The 17,582-nt window shown below is 46.1% G+C and overlaps 1 protein-coding gene across 2 annotated transcripts in view; it reads right to left on the bottom strand.

Moving 5' to 3' along the window:
• Nucleotides 1-17,582, bottom strand: part of mdga2a (MAM domain containing glycosylphosphatidylinositol anchor 2a) — a 133,403-nt gene that overhangs the window by 21,041 nt on the left and 94,780 nt on the right. For both annotated transcript variants that reach the window (XM_029125631.2, XM_029125633.2), the window contains exon 10: nucleotides 9,998-10,146. In XM_029125631.2, coding sequence (XP_028981464.1) covers nucleotides 9,998-10,146 — 149 coding nt within the window. The remainder of the gene's footprint in view (nucleotides 1-9,997; nucleotides 10,147-17,582) is intronic.

The raw sequence follows: 17,582 nt of genomic DNA, 5'->3' as shown, positions 1-17,582 counted from the left end.
CACAATCCTGCCATGAAACGGAGAGGGGAGAAACGCATCCGGGAGGAGATTACACACATTGTCCTCGTGGCTGGCAGATGTCTCCTCCAGCCGTACTATGTATTAATTAAAATACACTATTTATTACTTACAATATTTATTATTATTATTATTAACCTTACTCGTTAGAAGGGCCCCACGACAAATCTGTTAATTAGTCAAGGCAGATCCATCGACAGCACAGAACAGAATTCTCCCCACCTTTTACAGTCCCTAGGCCATGAACAAGTTAAAGCCGAAAACACAGGCTAAGCTAAATTTTTATCCACACTCATATGCTGAGTGCAATATTTACAGGTATATGGTGATTGATTGTACAGCTGCATTGCCTGGCAGGTTTATTAGATACGAGACAGGGAAGGCCTGCCGTACATTTCCACCAAACATAACTGCCTAATTATATTGTCTCTTATAGGGGCCTAAACTTAATTTGCTCTACTGTAGATCACATGCGCAGTAGTAGGCTACAAGGGTTAGTCTCAAACAAACTCTGTAATAAATAGTTTCAGGTTTCGTTAAAATGACGGTGAGTCAATCTCCCCTCCAATGCGCTTATCACAAGCAAACCGTCATTTCAACCGCTCAAACCGTCATTTCAACCGCTCAAACCGTCATTTCAACCGCTCAAACCGTCATTTCAACCGCTCAAACCGTCATTTCAACCGCTCAAACCGTCATTTCAACTCATTGTCTCTCGGTGGCAGATGTGCAACAACACTTGTTTACGTGGACAACCCCCCGGCCATGTTGTGCAGCTAATGACTGTTGATCTTGGCTACGACAATTGGCACGCTCGCCGTTTTCCCAGAGTGCTGTGCAGCACAGTGCCAAGGCCTGCGGTGTCTCTTGTGACAGATGAATGAGTCAACACTCAGTCGACCAAAAAAAAAAAAGAAAAAAAAAGCCGATTGGTCGATGCCACAATGTGACCAATGGAGAGCGGAGCCGGTCGGTCCTGTGAGACCCACGGTGTCCTCATTAGGACCTTGTTCCCCTGCTGCTCCTCGCGACACACATCCCAGTCTGCACAGAGAACAACAAATAACTCCTTCAAATCGAGTGAACACCACTGTGGTGCTGTGATCTCGCCTCGCAATCCAAAGATAAATGCGCTAACTTTACGCTGCTCAGAGTGCCAACTCAATGGCTGAAATGTCAGCGACAAGAAGGTTTAGCAAGTACTGTGTTTTGGGCTTAAGGATGAACCGCGGCTGACTGTATGGAACACTGACGTAGCGTGTCATCTGTACCGTACAACGTGTTGGCAGTCATTTAAGACAGGACCCTTAAAGGGGAATTTCCCTTTATGATAAATGGTTTCTCGAATTGAAGTAAGTATTTATGCCAAAATGAAAAGTTATCCCTAACCCTAACCCTAACTCATTAGGCTACCATCTTCATCCAACTTTTGCGACCGCTGGTTAACAATCAATAGATATATTATAATGGGCATGTAAACCACTTACAGAATTAATGAATATGAAAATCACCTGAAAACGTTATATTTTAAATTATTTAGCCATTAAGATTTACAATAGCTAATGGTGGCTATGGCTTGATGTACGTTTTTAATGGCTGTTTAAAGAAGTGAATCATGGATGACTCTCAGCACAAACACTTCTTTCTGGGTGATGGAAAACATCACTTAAAGAAAAAAGATAAATCCTCCTTTGAGAAATCCTGATCAGATTTTATAAAAGGTAAATACATGCTTGTGACAAAAATTTCTATATATAAAAATTGCATTAAAATGTGTCTTTCCTGCAGGCTAGTAAACATTTACTAATCACTGAAATAAGCCTGTCTGTGGATCTAGAAATCCCCTATGGAAAAAATCTACGGTAAGAAAACACAAAGAGCCCATTTCAGGTTTCGCCGCAAGGTGTTATGGGCAATATAACGTGTCACTATTTCAGTCTGCGTAGCTCCCCTGCAGGCTGGTGAAGGGTTACCAAACATCTCCCCTGCAGGCTGGTGAAGGGTTACCAAACATCTCCCCTGCAGGCTGGTGAAGGGTTACCAAACATCTCCCCTGCAGGCTGGTGAAGGGTTACCAAACATCTCCCCTGCAGGCTGGTGAAGGGTTACCAAACATCTCCACTGCAGGCTGGTGAAGGGTTACCAAACATCTCCCCGGCAGGCTGGTGAAGGGTTACCAAACATCTCCCCGGCAGGCTGGTGAAGGGTTACCAAACATCTCCCCTGCAGGCTGGTGAAGGGTTACCAAACATCGCCCCTGCAGGCTGGTGAAGGGTTACCAAACATCGCCCCTGCAGGCTGGTGAAGGGTTACCAAACATCGCCCCTGCAGGCTGGTGAAGAGTTACCAAACATCTCCCCGGCAGGCTGGTGAAGGGTTACCAAACATCTCCCCTGCAGGCTGGTGAAGGGTTACCAAACATCTCCCCTGCAGGCTGGTGAAGGGTTACCAATTCCATGCATCAGAGCGTCTGACTCAGGAAACAAGGCATATGTGCAGTGTAAATGGCACGGAAACACACTTCACCAACACACCCGTATGTGTCATCTCCCCAAAGTGCCCGACACTGGCCAGCTTTAGGTCCCAAGTCACATGAGATGCCAGGAAGTTATCAGCTCAATCTGCCACTCAAGCCCTTCGCCCTGTGAAGCACCCAGGACAGCCGGCCTCGTATTAGACAGCGCTTGACTTTTAACACATCCTTGAGCATGAACATAGCCCGGCTCTGGGCTGGGACCACAGAGAAAACCACTCAGAAGGACATGGTATCACACGCAGGGTGTTTCCAGCCGGGCCAAAATGTGAGGAAGTACATACAAATGTACAGAAAATGATCCTTCTGCTTCACCTGCCTCCTCTTGCCTGCTCCTAACCCACTAGCTTCCTCCAGCCTCCTCCTAACCCACTAGCCTCCTCCCATCTCCCCCAGCCTCCTCCTAACCCACCAGCCTCCTCCCGTCTCCTCCGAACCCACTAGCCTCCTCCCGTCTCCTCCAAACCCACTAGCCTCCTCCCGTCTCCTCCAGCCTCCTCCAAACCCACTAGCCTCCTCCCATCTCCTCCTAACCCACTAGTCTCCTCCAGTCTTCTCCAGCCTCCTCCAGCCTCTTCCTAACCCACTAGCCTCCTCCCGTCTCCCACAGCCTCCTCCTAACCCACCAACCTCCTCCAGCCTCTTCCTAACCCACTAGCCTCCTCATGTCTCCCTCAGCCTCCTCCTAACCCACCAGCATCCTCGGTCTCCTCCTAACCCACTAGCCTCCTCCTGTCTCCTCCAGCCTCCTCCAAACCCACCAGCCTCCTCCCGTCTCCTCCTAACCCACTAGCCTCCTCCAGCCTCCTCCTGCCGCCTCTTAACCTGCCAGCCTGACATTTTATTTCCTACAGCACTGACCTTCATTATATCGTCCATGCAGGAATACATATGCAGGTTGGTGTGTTCCCTGCAGTGTTTATGGGAGAGACTTGGACATAACATCGGGCAAATCAAATCCTTAAAGTGCTCACGTGCATTTTGACACTCTTCACACAACAGCCCAGAATGTAGGCAACAGGTGACCCTAACAGGGAACGCATCACTGTTCACTGTTAGGGTTGTTCACGCAGTGAACGGTGCTCATGCAAAGGCCATGCGGTTCCCTGGAGGGGAATAGTCCAGCTGAAGTGCTCCGACAGGAAGAGATCAGATCTGATAACCCTGATACTAGCATGTGTGGTTCCATCACACAGTCACACAAACCACCACGTTACCCAACGAACGGTGACGGAATGAGTTCACGGGTGAAAACCTGCCCAAACCTTTTTTTTTTTTTTTACTGATGCCTCCTCCCCAGATATTCTGCTCTGTCCCTTTTGTATTCTGCTGTGCAATGTACAGTATGTTGCTTGTCAGAGGCAAGAAAAAAGGAAGAAAGAAAATGCTGCGTTGCCATGGCAACAAGTCTCACTTCTCATTCATGACAGCGTTCTGCAAATCTTGTTGTATAAAGCAGAGAGAGAGAGAGACATTGGATAATAGAAGCGGAGAGAGACCGAAAGGGGGGGGGGGGTAGAGAGAGACAGATAAAGAAAGTGAGAGATAAAGAAAAGAAGAGAGAGGGAAGGAGGTAAGAGGAGAGAGAGAGAGAGAGAGGGGGCGGTAGAGATGGACAGTTAAAAAGTGTGAGAGATAAAGAGAGGGAGGAATACGAGGGGCAGACCGAGAGGGAGAGAGGAGACGGACAGATGGGAGAAGCAAGCGGGAGAAGGGGGGAGGAAAAAATGCTATAGTGATGGAGAGGAACAAAAAGAGGGAAAAGTGTGAGTGGAAAATGAGAGAGAACCAGAGAGACCTGACGGAAAGAAAGAAATATTCTCCCTCATCTCCTCTCATCCTCTCATCTGCCATTCATCAGGATAAAGCAACGAGGCCTCAAATCCACCACAGACCGGGGCAAAGAATTTCCTGTGTAGGCTAAAGAACATTCCGGAATGAATTCACACCGAGGCCTCAATTTCTCACACGCAGCAAACACATCACTAAATGATTTAAATCACACCAATTAGCATTGGGTTACAATCTGTTTCAGCGAAAACACGATGTTCCTCCTCCACACGGGAATCCTGACCCAAGATATGACAGCGGAGTCTGTGACCAAGACGATGAGGCAGAACCCCTGGCCGACAATCGCCGACGAACGCGCGCCGAGCACTCGAGGCTTTGGCTGGCAAACGCGTCCTCTACGGTCTGTTGGAAGACATCGGCGCAAGAGGCCTCCTTGCTGTGTGATGTCCCCAGCATGATGCACAAGCACGGCTGCCGGTCGGCGCGGCGTTGGGACGCAGAGTTGCGGTGGCTTTATGTAACCAGTGGTGTCGCGTCTCGAGAGGGACACGACACGACACCACGGCCTCCGGCTGCAACATTTACTACGAGGCTCCGTCGGTGACCATGTGTGATACAGCTCTGTGTGATGACTACTCCATTTCCCAGTATAAGGGTATGTTTGTGGGAGAGCACTTAGCCTCAGGCTATACAGCACAGCAGCGAGCCGCGATGACATCCGGAGCGGCTGTTAATGGCCTCCCTCCAGAGACAGCGGATGCCTCATGACGTGAATGCAGATGTAGAAGTTTAGGTTACAATATCAGCCGGTAAATATAAAGCTTCACATCCATCGGTCTATTGCATCCAAGGTGCGTGCGTGCGTGTGTGTGTGTGTGTAAACACGTCTGTAGATTATGACTCCTGAGCATACAAAGTTGTAAAGACGCTGACACACACACACACACACTTCATTCATTCAATACATGGGTCTACGTGTCACACACATTCATTTGTTCTGTCGTGAAGGAGGGTTCAGTGTGACGATGTGCCAAACATTCTTGTCCCATGCAAATCACACTTGTAGACGATACCATGGCGTCACCATGGTAACGCAGCTCACGCGCAGCGGCCGACGGCCCGAACTGAGACCATGCAGACCTTCGAATCAGAGGCCCCATAAGGACATAAATAGCATGTAGCTAGCTGCATGACCTCTGACCTCAAGGCCGGCTCTGGCCAAACTTTGAATAACCAAACTGTTAAAGACATCCTAATGTTTGTCAACATTGAGGCGAAGTCTGCTGAGCCGTTGCAGGGTTCAATACATTACCAGCAGCCAAGTGGCCTGTACTCTGAGGGAGCGTCTGAGATTTGTTGGGAGGTTAGGAGGGTAGAGACTTGCAAAGACAGAGTGAAAGAGAGTGAGAGAAAAGAAAGCAGGGATAGAAGAGGAGTTACCATTAAAGTAATGAAGCAGATAAACAGTACAAGGGCCGGGAGGTGGATAAAAGGGTTTGGGGGATGGCTTCCTGCTGGGTCTTGTAATGGGACACTCCCACACACAGGGGCTCCAATACAATTATTAATGGACGTTGGGGGGGGGCGTATCCCTCTAAATTCACCCCTCCACTTGGTCTTCCTCACTCTCCCTTTTCCCACTTTAAGTAGAAAATGAGTTGGACAGACTGATGGATGGAAACCATGACACCCAGCCATCCAACCAACCAGCCATCCAACCTGACACCCAGCCATCCAACCTGACACCCAGCCATCCAACCAACCAGCCATCCAACCAACCAGCCATCCAACCAACCAGCCATCCAACCTGACACCCAGCCATCCAACCAACCAGCCATCCAACCAACCAGCCATCCAACCTGACACCCAGCCATCCAACCAACCAGCCATCCAACCAACCAGCCATCCAACCTGACACCCAGCCATCCAACCAACCAGCCATCCAACCAACCAGCCATCCAACCTGACACCCAGCCATCCAACCAACCAGCCATCCAACCAACCAGCCATCCAACCTGACACCCAGCCATCCAACCAACCAGCCATCCAACCAACCAGCCATCCAACCTGACACCCAGCCATCCAACCTGACACTCAGCCATCCAACCAACCAGCCATCCAACCAACCAGCCATCCAACCTGACACCCAGCCATCCAACCAACCAGCCATCCATCCAACCTGACACCCAGCCATTTAACCTGACACCCAGCCATCCAACCTGACACCCAGCCATCCAACCAACCAGCCATCCAACCAACCAGCCATCCAACCAACCAGCCATCCAACCAACCAGCCATCCAACCAAACAGCCACCCAACCAAACAGCCATCCAACCAAACAGCCATCCAACCAAACAGCCATCCATTCAGCCAACCAGCCATCCATTCAGCCAACCAGCCATCCAACACCATCTTCAGCTATCCCATGCCTGCAGTTGTAATGAAGTCATAATAGTCAAATCAGACGTCACAAAACTGTGAGGAAAATAAATAATGAAATTGTGACCAGGGTGCCACCACAGAAATCAGAACATGGAAGGGACTTGGACCCTCCCACCATGACAATCTGACAATGGTTGAGTGGGGACACCCATTCAATTAATTTGGATTTCTAACACACTGAACGATGTCTTTGCGCTGAACGATGACTTTGTTACCAAAGTTGCCAAACACCAAGGCCAAACCCCTCGACGTGTCAATATATTGATACATTCGATCAGTCTCTGTTACCAAGGATAAAAGGATGAAAACCACAGGCATTCATGTGGCCCCACAGAACCCCATCTCTCTCAACGCCAGATCCCACAGCCCAGGTGAGACTCTGTTCTCGGCCGGTTTATAATCACGAGAAGGAATCTGCTTGTCCTTAAAAAAAGCCACTAACGCGTAAAATAACCGTGGTGTCTCAGTGAGGTCGCTATGACAGACTCGTTGTGGAAAGCATATCGGGTTCACGATGCAGGAATGTAAGACTATTGGAAGTGATTAAACAGTAAATGGCAGGGTTCATTATTCATCATTACTTGTTGCCTGAAAGAAAAATGCTATTAAACGGCGCACAATACAAAGAGAATTATGAGAACAGGCTGATTCTGATCAAACAAACAGGACTGGTTTTGGTAAATGACTGGATTGGGAAGAAGTTAGTACTCACACACACACTTACACACACTTACACACAATTACACAGACACACTCACTCACAAAAACAAAGGCTTAATGAAACTCAGAAATCAAACCAGCCAACTGGACACACTATACAAAGAGCTGGAAAGCATAAATACTGAAACAGAGCGAGCTAATTTGTAAACCAATTACCTTCTCCTTAACTGGATTTCATAAGCAAGGCCAAGCCAACAATGAGAGCAGGGGAAATTATAAAACATTATGAAAATGTTATATGCTTAAGAGTTTAAACAAGGAAGAGGGTTTGATTTACCTTCGTCTGATTTTATAAGTCAATTATTTGTGCATTTTGCAGGTGGTATGGTGGCCAGGGTAGGTGCTCCATTGTTATCCCCAAGGCTAGCTCCTAAACTCTCTGGATTAGCCTGAACAGAATGCATGTAAAAAATACTGGTCCCTTTCATTGGTGTTTAATTCTGGGAGAAACACAAATGACTAAGGGTTTCACTATCCCATCATACAATCACAAAACAAAACAAATCCATACCTATAAAGCCCATCTATTACTACATGTAGTAGGTACCATTGAGACCTTTTGCCAGTCCCTGTGAGGCCAAAGTCAATTTCTGGCTCAGGGTTTAGGTTTAGGGTCAAACTTACAATTTATTTTTTAGTTAGAATTGGGGTTTCTTTAAGGTCCAGGCGTTGTTGGTTAAGTTTAGGGAAAGGTTAGGCATTACATATATGTAAAGTTTAGGCATAAATGTTACTTTATTTAGGTTAAGGTTAGGGTTAGGTTTAGTGTTAGATTAGGGTTAGGTTAAGGTTAGGGTTAGGTTTAGGGGGTAAGATGAGGGCAAGAAGCATGCAATTTCTATTTTCTGGTCCCCATGAGGTTAGCTGTACAAACTTGTGTGAACGTGCACAAGTACGTACACACACACACACACACACACACACGAATGTGCACACAAGTACGTACACACACACACACACACACACGAATGTGCACACAAGTACGTACACACACACACACACCGGAGGGAGAATGAACTTAACTCTGCAGCCAGTACAACGGGTGGTGTCCTGGAAATGTCACACGTGAGGAGAGAGAGGAGAAAGAGAGATATGACAAGAAGGGGGGTTGGTGAGAAAGAGGGAGGGAGAGAGGAGCAAGAAAGAGAGAGCAGGATGGGGAGAAAGGAGCAATTCGTAGGCCCAGGAGACACCGAAGCCAGGCAATGAGGAGAGAGCAGTGACTAGCCAACCCTCCATGATGGATGGGTCACATCCAGGAAAACCACTGTACTGAACCTGGCGAATAAAACCCCAGGACAAGCTCCCCGTAACGCGCCACCAGCACGTCAGACAGCCGGTTAGAGGACGTTGTCCATTAAACAACAGAGACGCCGAGCGAGCCGAGGACTATAGGGCACCTGCAGCGAGACGAGTCTGGAGGACGGGAAGGGTTCATCACGGTTCGCCTGCTTTTTTCCCAGCAGCCACTTCTCCCTCCCGCCACCGAAAGATGCTGGCTGGCTGGTTTTCAGACGCAGCTCACGCACATGTAATCACAGCGCCTCACACAGCTGACCTCTGTTCTAGCGAGTTCCATCTCTAGGTACTCTCGCTGAACACCTTATCTTATTTGGGCAGCTCCTTGCCTCTGGGCGAGGCGGTTAATTCGTTGTTTGCCCTCGCTCCTCTCCCGCTCTTGCCTCACCCACACCTTTTTATGTCAGTTAGTTCTCCTCCCCTCCCTCCCTCCCCAACATCCTTTTATCTACATACTACTGCTCTTTGCCAGGCGTAGCTGACTCTTATTATATCCTGTCATGTTTCTTTAGGGAGATCCAGCTAGCAACAATGAGAGAATGACGAGATAAGGAAGAACAGTTTGCTGCGTTCACAAAAAAAAAAAAACAAGAAGACAAAAACAGAGAGAGTTGAATGAACACAAGTGGTTCATTCAGAATGGAGCTGGTGAACTTGGGTCAACTCTGAATACATACGCGCCCCCTCGAGCGCTTGAAAAAGTCCGTCCAAGAATGAAAAAAGTACGTGCCGGCTGTGAAAATGTGCTTCGACGCGCTGAAAATATCGCTGAGCGCGTGAGAAAGAGAGTTGCCCCCAATATGTGAAACCGTCGCGCAGCAGATCCGACATGCACAGGCAGCCTAAATAAATAAAAACAAAAATGTTCCGAGTTCCCTGCGGTGGTGCCTAACAGCATGCAAGGCTGGGAATTTAGATTTTGGCGGGGGGGGGCACTACTTTTTTACTTAGTGTTTACTTATAGGGTGGGGGGGTTGTATCGGGGGGAGTGTTATCACAACAAAACAACGTCACGCCGCGTCAGAAGATGTAAAATGTGTTCAAGTGTGTCATTCACAGGGTTTAGAGGGATGTCACGTGTCAGGTGCCTGGCTGGTATTTCTGCAACGCCTATCAATCTCATAGGTTTCAGATCTCTCTCTCTCTGAGGCCGAGGCAGACCTAAACGAGTCTGAGAAGAACGTTGCCCCTCACCTGTCTGATGCCCAGCCGGTAGGCCACGATGCGGTCCACAGAGAGGGGGTTCTGCTGGGTCCACTGCAGCTTGAAGCCATAGACGCTGGGCTTGTTCTGCCACAGAGCACTGTAGGTGTCATAATAGAACTCTGGGGCGTAGGCCCTCCCTGGAGGAAGACAGAGAAGAAGATGGGTTAAACCGTGCGCGCGTACGTGTGTGTGTGTGTGTGTGTGTGTGTGTGAATTCATCACCAGTGAAAGCACATACATTTCCTCAGACAGATATGCACGGCTGTAACAATCCATGTTTGTTTCCTTGAAACGGCATTTATCCATACTCTTCTAGCGCCTAAAAACAGTTTTTAAATCGGTGATACAATACATTCCACGGACAGTCTGAACTTTTCCCGATGTCGCAAACAAAGACAAGACCAGAAAGAAAACCACGGTCTCCAAGTGTGTTCCCAAAAATGCATGAACACACCAATATGCAGTAAAGAATAAGGTCCCTCGATGAGCAGTAAGCTGACAAGCCATGAAAAACCGCTTAGTGGAAAAGACCTGTCTGGCTCGTCAAAAAGAAACTTGTTACTCGGAAAGCAAGAAGCAGTAAACACAGGCTGTTTGGAGTGTGACTAAATTCAAAGAGATTAGTCCAACGCACACACTGATTTGACATCGAGGAGCTGTCCATCTATCACACACATTTGATGTTAGGTGAGCCATGAAAGATCCAGCCCGAAATATTACTGTCTTACATTTTAGGAATGATTTGCACTGGAAAAAAGGTATGCGAGTTAGATTAGCGTCTGTTTCCTACCGTGACATTAATGTGACACTGAGGAGCGGTCGGTCTAATACCGAAGCTAGTTATTATTCAAAACATATCAGTGTCTCACACTGAAATAACAGAGGCGATTTTCTAGCACAGTCGAGTGATGAGTAACAGGTTCAGGTCAGTTGCATTTAAATTCCAGGCCTATATAAACATTCAAATTCTCACCCACACAAAAACATAAACTTTTGTTTTTCTATCCTGGGGACCTGAGTCCCAACTCTGACATCCATGTTCCCTATTTCCTAGCCCTAAACCTAATCCTACACCTTAATTTACCCTAACCTTAATCATACCCTTTCCATAATCTCAACAACCCCACTTTAATGCCTCAACTTAACCTAGTTATAGTGATAAAGCCAAACAAGTGATAACCTTAACCAGTAATGCCTTAACCTAAAATTAACCCCAGTTGTAACAATACGCCCCATTGCAAGTTTTTCCCTAAACCTAAGTCCTGAGCCAGAAATCGTATTATCCCTAGTTGGGCCAAAATGTCCCCACAACATTAAAATTCTCAGCCATTTGGACATCAGGTTGCCATTGGTGCACAGAAACCAAACCAAACCACACACTGGGAAACCGGATGCTTTGAATCCTGATCAGACGAGGCATCTGTAAGCAATATGGAACGAGGGGATGTGGTATATGGCCAATATACCACAGCTAAGAGCTGTTCTTAGATACAATGCACCACTGAGTGCCTAGATACAGCACTTTGTCGTGGTATATTGGCAATATACTTTATCATAAACCCCCGAGAAGCCTTTATGGTATATGATCTCAAATACCATCAGCATTCAGGATTTCAACCACATGAATTAAAAGCAATAAGGCCTAGATGTATATGGCCAATATTCCACATCTAAGAGAATTCTTAGGCACAACGCATCGTGGAGTGCCTAAACACAGCTGTTAGCCGTGGTTTATATTGGCCATATATCACACCCCCATGCCTTATTACTTAAATACACTTTTCAAAGAAATTAAGGGAACACTCCCAGTGGATAGCGCCCTTGTGGCACCCAGTTGTTCCCATCCTTGTTGTAGCATACGGACAGCCCAAGGGGTTCAGCAAAGGGCAGTGCAAACTGGAAAAGTGCTGCCCTGAGGGGGAACGGGTGGATAGTCAGATGGGACTGCCTTGCAACATTACGCTCTAGATACTCATTGTGTTAAGGTTGAGCGCTTGCAATCTCATTCGTAGCTGTATTGCTAGGGAATGCCTTACCACAATGTGTCTACCAGCTGAAGGCTTCCAGGTTGAGCAAGCGGTGTGACACGAATCAAATCGGCGAGATATCCTTGAAGGAAGCACGTTTTGGGTTGAGCGAGTGGTGTGATACGAATCAAATTGGCCAGATATTCTTGGAGGAAGCATGGTTCGGGTTGAGCGAGCTGCGTGATACAAATCATAATGGCGAGATATTCTTGGAGGAAGCATGTTTCGGGTTGAGCGAGCTGCGTGATACGAATCATATTGGCGAGATATTCTTGGAGGAAGCATGTTTCAGGTTGAGCGAGCTGCATGATACGAATCAGATTGGCGAGATATTCTTGGAGGAAGCATGTTTCGGGTTGAGCGAGCTGCGTGATACGAATCAGATTGGCGAGATATTCTTGGAGGAAGCATGTTTCGGGTTGAGCGAGCTGCGTGATACGAATCAGATTGGCGAGATATTCTTGGAGGAAGCATGTTTCGGGTTGAGCGAGCTGCGTGATACGAATCAGATTGGCGAGATATTCTTGGAGGAAGCATGATTCGATAATCCCGCACCTGCTATGGAGTGTCATGACATGGCAAGGCAACCATCTGGAATTGGACATTACAACATTGGGGAAAATGGGATTGGAAAAAAAGAAAAAAAAATGGTAACATACTTTAATGTTACACTTAATGTTAGGACATAAAACCTTTAATTGAGGTAAAATTATTAAAATAAGAAAATCTATACAAATTATATTTATACATTTTTCTTTAAAACATGTGTAATGATTATTGGCACACCTAAACATCTTTTATGAACCAAACCTTAGTATCTTCTAAACTTCCCATTATCTGACTGTCATTGGATGTTCCAAAGCATACCTTCAGATCCACACAAAAATGGCTGAACCTCATTGAAAGGACAGCACTGGCAAGGGCCAAGGACTGATGGATCTGAAGAGATTTTGCATGGATGAACACTGAGTTCTCCCACCTCAAACATTCTAGTATTTTGGCAAGTGGAGGGTGCACTGAATGTAGGGTGGCCAAATAACCAATCAGTTGACAGAATGTTTTCTCAAAGAGCAGTAGGTTGGATTATAAACCATGCGACAGCAGTTCATATCTACCAGACGCAATGGCTTTGACCACTGGACCAGCCTAGACCACTTTTCAATGATTGGGCCAGCCTAGACAGCTTTTCAATGACTGGACCAGCCTAGACCGCTTTTCAATGATTGGACCAGCCTAGACCGCTTTTCAAAGATTGGACCAGCCTAGACCGCTTTTCAATGATTGGACCAGCCTAGACCGCTTTTCAATGATTGGACCAACCTAGACCTCATTTCTATAATTTGGACCAACCTAGACCACTTTTTAATAACTGGACCAACCTAGACGTGATTAAATGACTGGACCGCTTTTCAATGATTGGACCAGCCTAGACCGCTTTTCAATGATTGGACCAACCTAGACCTCATTTCTATAATTTGGACCAACCTAGACCACTTTTCAATAACTGGACCAACCTAGACCATTCATCAATAACTGGACCAACCTTGACCGCCCATTAATGACTGGGTCAGCCTAGACGTGCTTCAATGACTGGACCAGCCTAGACAACTTTTCAGTCATTGGACCAGCCTAGATGTGACAGACAATCTCAAGTAGCCCCCCCTCCAGTGACACCACCCCTCCCATCTTCCTTCGCCCCACAGTAACAGAAAGGTCAGGGTGGGGTCAACAGGAGGCGGGTCAGCTCACACACGCTGGTTTGTTATAAGCTGGACACACAAAAAATACTACAAATGTACTCCCCGACTGAGTCATACACACACGCACGCGCGCACGCACAGGCGCTTGTAAAGATGGGCACAAACAGACACGAACAGACAGACACTGAACAGAACAGTGTTACACTGTGGGTGTTATGTATCCCTTCACATGTATGGAAGAACAAATGATTAAACAGACGGCCATCAGAGATACGAGGGTTGAGAACCACGGTGAAGGTAAGGCTTTGGTCTTAGGTAACTGGGCCGTGAAACCGCTTTTTTCCGTCCGTGGGCGGAGAGCTAAGCCGCTGCCACTGCAGTCCAGCCACAGAGTTAAACCCATGCCATCAATATTTCACAACCTGCTCCTCAGAATTGTGAAGCCGTCATCTTGTCGAGCAGTCATTGCCAGTCCCTGCCGCTGTTACCACAGCACATGTTCTGCTCTAACGCTCCAACGCAATGCTAAGAACGAGAATGCAGAGGAAAGCATCAGTCATCGCAACCATTAGACAACAGGACAGAGTATTTACTCTTGCTATTCGAAAATGTTCAGGATAAGAACTCTTGAGATGCAGTCTTATTTTCACGGATCCACAAAATTTATTACACACACACATATTTAACACACACACATATATACACACTCACCTAAAGGATTATTAGGAACACCTGTTCAATTTCTCATGAATGCAATTATCTAATCAACCAATCACATGGCAGTTGCTTCAATGCATTTAGGGGTGTGGTCCTGGTCAAGACAATCTCCTGAACTCCAAACTGAATGTCAGAATGGGAAAGAAAGGTGATTTAAGCAATTTTGAGCATGGCATGGTTGTTGGTGCCAGACGGGCCAGTCTGAGTATTTCACAATCTACTCAGTTACTGGGTTTTTCACGCACAACCATTTCTGGGGTTTACAAAGAATGGTGTGAAAAGGGAAAAACATCCAGTATGCGGCAGTCCTGTGGGCGAAAATGCCTTGTTGATGCTAGAGGTCAGAGGAGAATGGGCCGACTGATTCAAGCTGATAGAAGAGCAACTTTGACTGAAATAACCACTTGTTACAACCGAGGTATGCAGCAAAGCATTTGTGAAGCCACAACACGCACAACCTTGAGGCGGATGGGCTACAACAGCAGAAGACCCAACCGGGTACCACTCATCTCCACTACAAATAGGAAAAGAGGCTACAATTTGCACGAGATCACCAAAATTGGACAGTTGAAGACTGGAAGAATGTTGCCTGGTCTGATGAGTCTCGATTTCTGTTGACATTCAGATGGTGGAGTCAGAATTTGGCGTAAACAGAATGAGAACATGGATCCATCATGCCTTGTTACCACTGTGCAGGCTGGTGGTGGTGGTGTAATGGTGTGGGAGATGTTTTCTTGGCACACTTTAGGCCCCTTAGTGCCAATTGGGCATCGTTTAAATGCCACAGCCTACCTGAGCATTGTTTCTGACCATGTCCATCCCTTTATGACCACCATGTCACAAAGCTCTAATAATTTCAAATTGGTTTCTTGAACATGACAATGAGTTCACTGTACTGAAATGGCCCCCACAGTCACCAGATCTCAACCCAATAGAGCATCTTTGGGATGTGGTGGAACGGGAGCTTCGTGCCCTGGATGTGCATCCCACAAATCTCCATCAACCGCAAGATGCTATCCTATCAATATGGGCCAACATTACTAAAGAATGCTTTCAGCACCTTGTTGAATCAATGCCACGTAGAATTAAGGCAGATCTGAAGCTGAAAGGGGGTCAAACACAGTATTAGTATGGTGTTCCTAATAATCCTTTAGGTGAGTGTATATGCACACATATATACATACTTAGTAACAAGCAGTCATTTCATATGTCAGAGTGTTGGTCTGGGTGTGGAGTAGTTAAGGTTTGTCACTGACTTTCATGTGACTAATGTGACTTCAAAAAGCACTAATCCTTCATACAAGCAGCATCAGTGTTTTCTGGATGCTAATGCTTTTTCCAGATGGAAAATATGAATGATTCAAACCACCATTAGGATCCAGAGACTCTAGTCTTGAATCTTTGAAACGCAAACTATTGTCAGGAAGACAGACAATAAATATCATTCATGTTTGACAGTCAAATAACTTTAGGAAATGCCATATAAGAGGATACTGTGGCCTTCTCATATAACCTGGGTTTTTGTGTACCCTAAATTGCTGACATTTTCATTCGGATTGAGAGCAGGGCAGGAAGTACAGTAATCCTATCTCATGGTAGCTGCTGCTCAGGGCAGAAAATTGCCAATGTAAATCCAAGTTGGGGCTGATATCATTCAGTAAAGACCTTAGCAGTGATACGACAACAATTCTTGGTCTGAAGACTGAACACTTACTAACAGCAAAACATACGATGGCTTATTCTCCCCAATTTGGTCATATGCATTTATATATACAGTGAAGCCATGTCACATCGCAACAACTCCCAATGGATTCAGGAGAGTTGAAGATCGCGGCAACATTTCCTCATAGACATCCGTGCCAAGACATTAGGCTTTCTCCCCACTGCTCTTCCAACCAGAAAGTAACTTGGGTTAATGCGCGTGGCAACCTTGGGTTAGCTTTCTAGTCGCCATTTTAGACCGCTGCCCAACCTGGAATGCCACAACTGTAAAACATTCATCCCATTCATCAGAAAATGGCTGGAAGTAAGTAAGGGGTTGAGTGTTTCTGATATTGAATAAGAACCTCCAAAGCAAACTGACAAATAACAACACCATTTCACCGTGGCAACTAAGACTTCTCCCTGAAGTATCTAATATATGTCCACAAACAGTCGTGACAAAATAAGTACACCTCCTGGAAAGTTGAATATTTATTTTATATATCGACTTTATATATGAAATCTTCAATTCAGCACTATTGACAGATGAAGATTCAACAAATGACAAAAAGATCATGCGTTGCAATTTATTGATCAAAACCAACAGAAATGCCGACTTCCTGTTAGAAAAGTGCTGATATGGCTACTTAAATGACTGAGCTCCTGTTTGTTAATTAATTATTATTATTTTTGGATTTCAAACTTATAAAACATACTCAAATAAATTAGTTTGGGAGGCATAACTAGAAGAAATCTGCAAATTTGGAGCAAAAATTAGAGGGAACCTGACAACTTTCAAGGATAAGGTTAAGAAGAAAATAAAGACGCTAGAGGAACTTAAGATTATAAAGATGCTCCAGGAAACTAAAGAGGCTCTGTACTTCAATCTTAAAGTGCAGAGCTGAGAGAAACAAAGACATGGACTGAACAACTCAAAGAACAAAACATAGAGATTAGCAAGGCACCGCTACAATCACTGAAACAGCAACAAGCAAAGGAGAATCTGACAGACCGGGAGGGAAGGTCAAGGTGCAACAACATCCACATTTATGGCATTGCAGAGGAAAAGGAAACAATATTCCCCAATCTAAAGAAAATCGACTTAAAAGTGAGCTCTCCCAAACGTCAGACCCAGATCTTAAGATCAAGGGTACGCAGAGACCGTTAGGTCCGTCGATCAGCCACATCCAGTCCTACCGCTGAGGTCTGTCGGTGTTATCTTTCCTCAATACAACAACACGGAAACTACCTGGAGGAAAGCCTGTCAGATATAAGTTGTTTCTCCACGACTAACTGCAAGTGATTCAAAGACACAACACCTACGCAGGTATTGAAGGGTGCTCTGAAGGAAAATGCGATGTGCCTTCAATCCCCCATTGACAACAATGAAATCCACCGGGAGTTGGGGTTCTAGGTTCTCCAGCAGTG

The sequence above is a fragment of the Esox lucius genome, chromosome 15, assembly GCF_011004845.1.
Source record: "Esox lucius isolate fEsoLuc1 chromosome 15, fEsoLuc1.pri, whole genome shotgun sequence".
In the NCBI taxonomy this organism is placed as follows: Eukaryota; Metazoa; Chordata; class Actinopteri; order Esociformes; family Esocidae; genus Esox; species Esox lucius.
Note: the sequence above shows the minus strand (reverse complement) of the source record. Positions and strands in the feature narration are given on the sequence as shown.